This window comes from Cucurbita pepo, chromosome LG05, assembly GCF_002806865.2.
Source record: "Cucurbita pepo subsp. pepo cultivar mu-cu-16 chromosome LG05, ASM280686v2, whole genome shotgun sequence".
Classification (NCBI taxonomy): Eukaryota; Viridiplantae; Streptophyta; class Magnoliopsida; order Cucurbitales; family Cucurbitaceae; genus Cucurbita; species Cucurbita pepo.
This window is the reverse complement of record NC_036642.1, coordinates 5,129,031-5,133,352: the sequence shown is the minus strand read 5'-3', so window position 1 is coordinate 5,133,352 and position 4,322 is coordinate 5,129,031. Positions and strand designations below refer to the sequence as shown.

General features: G+C 39.7%; 1 protein-coding gene across 1 annotated transcript; it reads left to right on the top strand.

Annotated features, from left to right (window-relative positions):
- Nucleotides 1–3,169: 3,169 nt before the first annotated feature.
- Nucleotides 3,170–3,977, top strand: LOC111796044 (protein transport protein Sec61 subunit beta). The gene has a single exon (XM_023678737.1). It carries the CDS (start codon nt 3,308–3,310, stop codon nt 3,629–3,631), a length of 324 nt encoding a protein of 107 aa, XP_023534505.1. The 5' UTR covers nt 3,170–3,307; the 3' UTR covers nt 3,632–3,977.
- The last annotated feature ends 345 nt before the right edge of the window (nt 3,978–4,322 follow it).

Genomic DNA, 4,322 nt, shown 5'->3' with positions numbered 1-4,322 from the left:
TGCAGGTTTTCTTCCGCTCCATGCTTCTTGTGGAGTCATATTTCTAACAAAAAAAGTAGGCNTCCAAGGAACACACACTTCAAACTCTTGTCCTCAAGTTTCTTCCTTTTCTCATCAGGAACGTGTGCATATGCTATGCACCCAAAGATTCTAAAGTGGTCTACTGCAGGTTTCCTTCCGCTCCATGCTTCTTGTGGAGTCATATATATATATCTCTAAGAGAAAAAGTAGGGCTCCGGTTGAGAATGTGAACGGACCACACGACTGCTTCTGGCCAGAATTCCTTCGGGACTTCTCCTTTCTTTATTTAGTCAACTTCGAACCATGTTGAGAATGGTCCTGTTTTTCCTTTCAGCCACACCATTTTGTTGTGGTGTATATGCTGTTGTTAACTGCCTCCTTATGCCCTTCTCTTCACAAAATTGAATAAACTTGTTCTAGCAGAACTCTCCACCTCTGTCAGTTCTTAAAGCCTTGACTCTTCTTTCTGTTTCCGTCTTCATAGTAGCACAAATTTTTTAAAGCAATCAAAGGCTTCTTATTTGGCGTGCAAGAAATAAGTCCATGTTTTTCGACTAAAATTATCGATGAGGGTCATGAAATATTTCTTGTCACCATTTGATGCTGGAGAGATGGGACCACATATGTCTGAATGAATTAACTCCAAAATTGCTTCAGCTCTTCTTGATTTTTCGAATGGAAAAGAATTTCTTTCATGTTTTGCTACCACACAGCTCTCGCAAATTTCGGTTGGAGGAGTAATATCTGGCAACCCAGTTACCATCTTTTTTTNTCTTTCTTCACCATCAAACTTTTGGCAACGATATTTAACGTCAACGGATATAGACGGTTGGTGGTCATCTTCATCTTAGCAATCGATCCTCTTTTGGAGTCATAAATCTCACATTCATCATTTTGGAATGTGATCACATACCCCTTTTCTTGTAACTGACCAATACTAAGTAAGTTGGCCTTCAGATCAGGAACGTAGAATACATTAGAAATAAGACTCTACAAAGCCATTTCTAGTCTTGATATCTACTNCTGTGCTGCAATAGAAATTATAAGCCTGATAGTATCTTGACGTCCCATTGGTGCAAATACCTCCTTATAATCAACTCCATCCTTCTGCTTATATCCTTTTGCAACGAGTCGTGCCTTGTACTTATCCACCTCATCGTTTTCATTCGNTAATCCTTTGAAGTGTAGATGACCATACCTAAAATGCCAAAGCTAGGTGGTATCTTCTTTCTTCGCCATCAAACTTTTGGCAACGATATTTAAAGTCAACGGATATAGACGGTTGGTGGTCATCTTCATCTTAGCAATCGATCCTCTTTTGGAGTCATAAATCTCACATTCATCATTTTGGAATGTGATCACATACCCCTTTTCTTGTAACTGACCGATACTAAGTAAGTTGGCCTTCAGATCAGGAATGTAGAATACATTTGAAATAGACTCTACAAAGCCATTTCTAGTCTTGATAGGTTCCTTTCCCCATCACTTGGATAGTTGTTGAATTGTTGCCAAGAGAAACCGTAGTATGAAAATTAGCATCCAGAGTTTAGAAGAATTCCTTACAACCTGTCATATGGTTGCTGCATCCAGAGTCTACGACCCATACACCTTGATCTGCAGCATGGAATGACATTAACAATGTCNCACTGTCCATAGCTTCCTTCCATTTCTTCTCTTTTACCGCTTCTTCATAGACAATTGGATCACTATCCATAAAGAATAAGAATGCAAAATAAGTACTATCACTTGCNCCACATTTGTAGCATTCCACCTTAGACTTGTCAAAGTGTCTCTGCCTTTGTTGTCATAATCGTTTCTGACTAGATCTGCCTGCCAACATCTCCACTTCTTTCTCGACTGCCTCTCCCACGACCTCTGCCTCCTCTTCTTTGCCCTCTACCTCTAGAGCTTGAAGTTTCACCTGGTGTGGATATCGGCTGTCATCTCCTCTATTGCACTTGTACGATTGAGCCTCTGCTCATGTACTAACAGGGAGCTTTGGAGTTCATCTATTTGCATCTCTTCGACATTGTTTGCTTCTTCGATAGAACATACAATGTAATCTCACTTTGGAGTTAGATAGAGCTAAATCTTTTCTACGACCGCAACATCCGTGATTGAATCACCATGCATCCTCATTTTACTTGCAAGACTCATAACCTTGCCAATATAATCATTCACCGTTTCTCCCTTTTGCATTTGGAGAATTTCAAAGTCTCTTCTAACTGCTTGAAGTTGAGCACGCTTTACTCTCGTTGAGCCTTGATACTTCCTCCTCATAGAATCCCAAATTTCCTTGGATGTCTTCTTCTGAAGCATTGTTTCCAAGATAGTCCTATCAATGGACTGAAATAAATAGTTCTTGACCTTCAGGTCCTTCAACTTCGATGCTGCCAACAGTTGCTGTTGACCAGCTGATAGTACCTTGCCTTCATTTGGCTCTTCATAACCCGTCTCCACCATATCAAAAAACTTCTTTGATCTAAGAAAATTTTCCATCAACATCGCCCAATGATCATAGTGACCATCGAACCTCGGGATGGCGGGCTGAACGTAGCTCTCAACTTGTTTTTCTGCTGCCATTCTTGCTGCTGCAAGATTGATCTGATACCCCTTGTTGGTGACAACAAAAATTGAAGTGAGATTGAGGGGAGGAGTGATTTGGATGATTGGAAAGGGAGGTCATTTTATAGGACGAGATTTCACTGATTCCTAGAGTTGGTTGGGATTTCTGTGGATGAAATTGCTTTCACCTTCTCGTCCTCCGTGGTAACTAAATTTGTTAAACAAATTATACTTTTTCTATCTTTATAAATGTATCTACTAGTTTCGGTGAATAAATTTTGAAGATAAAAAGATATTGTTTTTTATATGAAAAAAAAATTAAAACATGGGGAGAAGTTTTCAGAAAAAATAAAGATATTGGGAGTCAAATAATAATATAATATATAATTTGCAGGGTATAATGATATGTTTCTATATTTCTTTAATTATAAATAAATGTTGTTTTTCTTTGACAAATTTGAAATCTCGAAGAGATTTTAAATTTATTTTTTAAAAATCAAAATGAAAATTTCAATTTTATTAAGATGGGGAATTAGGATTAATTATTATAAAGTTACCTTCAATTTTAGTAATGTTAAGACATGGATTTACCGTTTCATTTTCACTATTAATCGGGAGTCTTTGAAGCTTCTGGGTTCCCTTTTGTCTCTCTCATTTTCCACCGTTCTGATCTCTCTCCCAAATTCGGCGGATTCCGATCTTCTTCTCCGATTTTCAATCTATGGCTAGAGGCACGTCTCAATCCCAATCCGCATCATCCTCCACCTCCAGGCCTGGCGTTGTGGCTCCTCGCGGCTCCGCGGCGGCGACGGCTGGTCTTCGCCGTCGCCGTCTCGGCTCCACTTCTGGTGCCGGCACCACTGGACTTGTTTCTGGCGGATCAAGTGGCGGCGGCAACATGCTGAGGTTCTACACTGACGATGCTCCTGGTTTGAAGATTTCTCCGACCGTCGTCCTCGTCGTGAGCCTCTGCTTCATCGGCTTCGTCACTGGCCTCCACGTCTTCGGTAAGCTCTATCGCGCGCGATCCGCCGCGGGAGTTTAATCCTATATGTTTTGTGTATCGCGTGTTTTCTTTCTGGATCTTTTCATTCCTTAGATGAAATGTTCCGGTTTCGCTCTTGAACTAATGAATGAACGATTTGCTTTCGGCTTTCGGCTTTTTCTCTGTAAAATCAACAATCGTTGTAGTGCCTTGAGGCTTCAATTTAATCAGTTGTGGACGAATTGAAAGGAACGAGATAGTCCTTTTGCTGATATTTTGTCTTAGGTCAATCTACTTCGTGTGAGTGATGCGGATTGCAGGGAGGTTCTTTTTCACGTCTGTATATACTGTTTGTTTCCACTGGAAATTGTGCTTTCGTATGCTATGAATATTAGGTTTTCTTATAGATTTTATTTTGGATGAGTGGAGGTTCTATACTTGGGGCTATATTCTTTATTAACAATTGCGGATCAATTATGGATCATGTCCGCTTTCTGCTTGATATTCACAGATTAGATTTTCGTTTGATAAAGCTGATGTTTAGTTGTGCTTGGGAAGTGTCATTGACAAATCTTTTCTACTCACTATTAAAGTTGAGAAGATGGAATCACACTCCATTACACAAAGCTTGTTTCGATTTGTGGTTTTTGCCTCTTTTATCATTGCCTTTTTACAAGTGGGTAAAGTGGAAAGTGCACATGAAGGTATCTTTGTTCACACTGTAGAGTATTTAGAGGATGGATGATAAAAT

Excerpts from the sequence above, each read along its gene's own strand:
- LOC111796044 (XM_023678737.1), top strand. The coding sequence starts at position 3,308 with ATGGCTAGAGGCACGTCTCAATCCCAATCCGCATCATCCTCCACCTCC.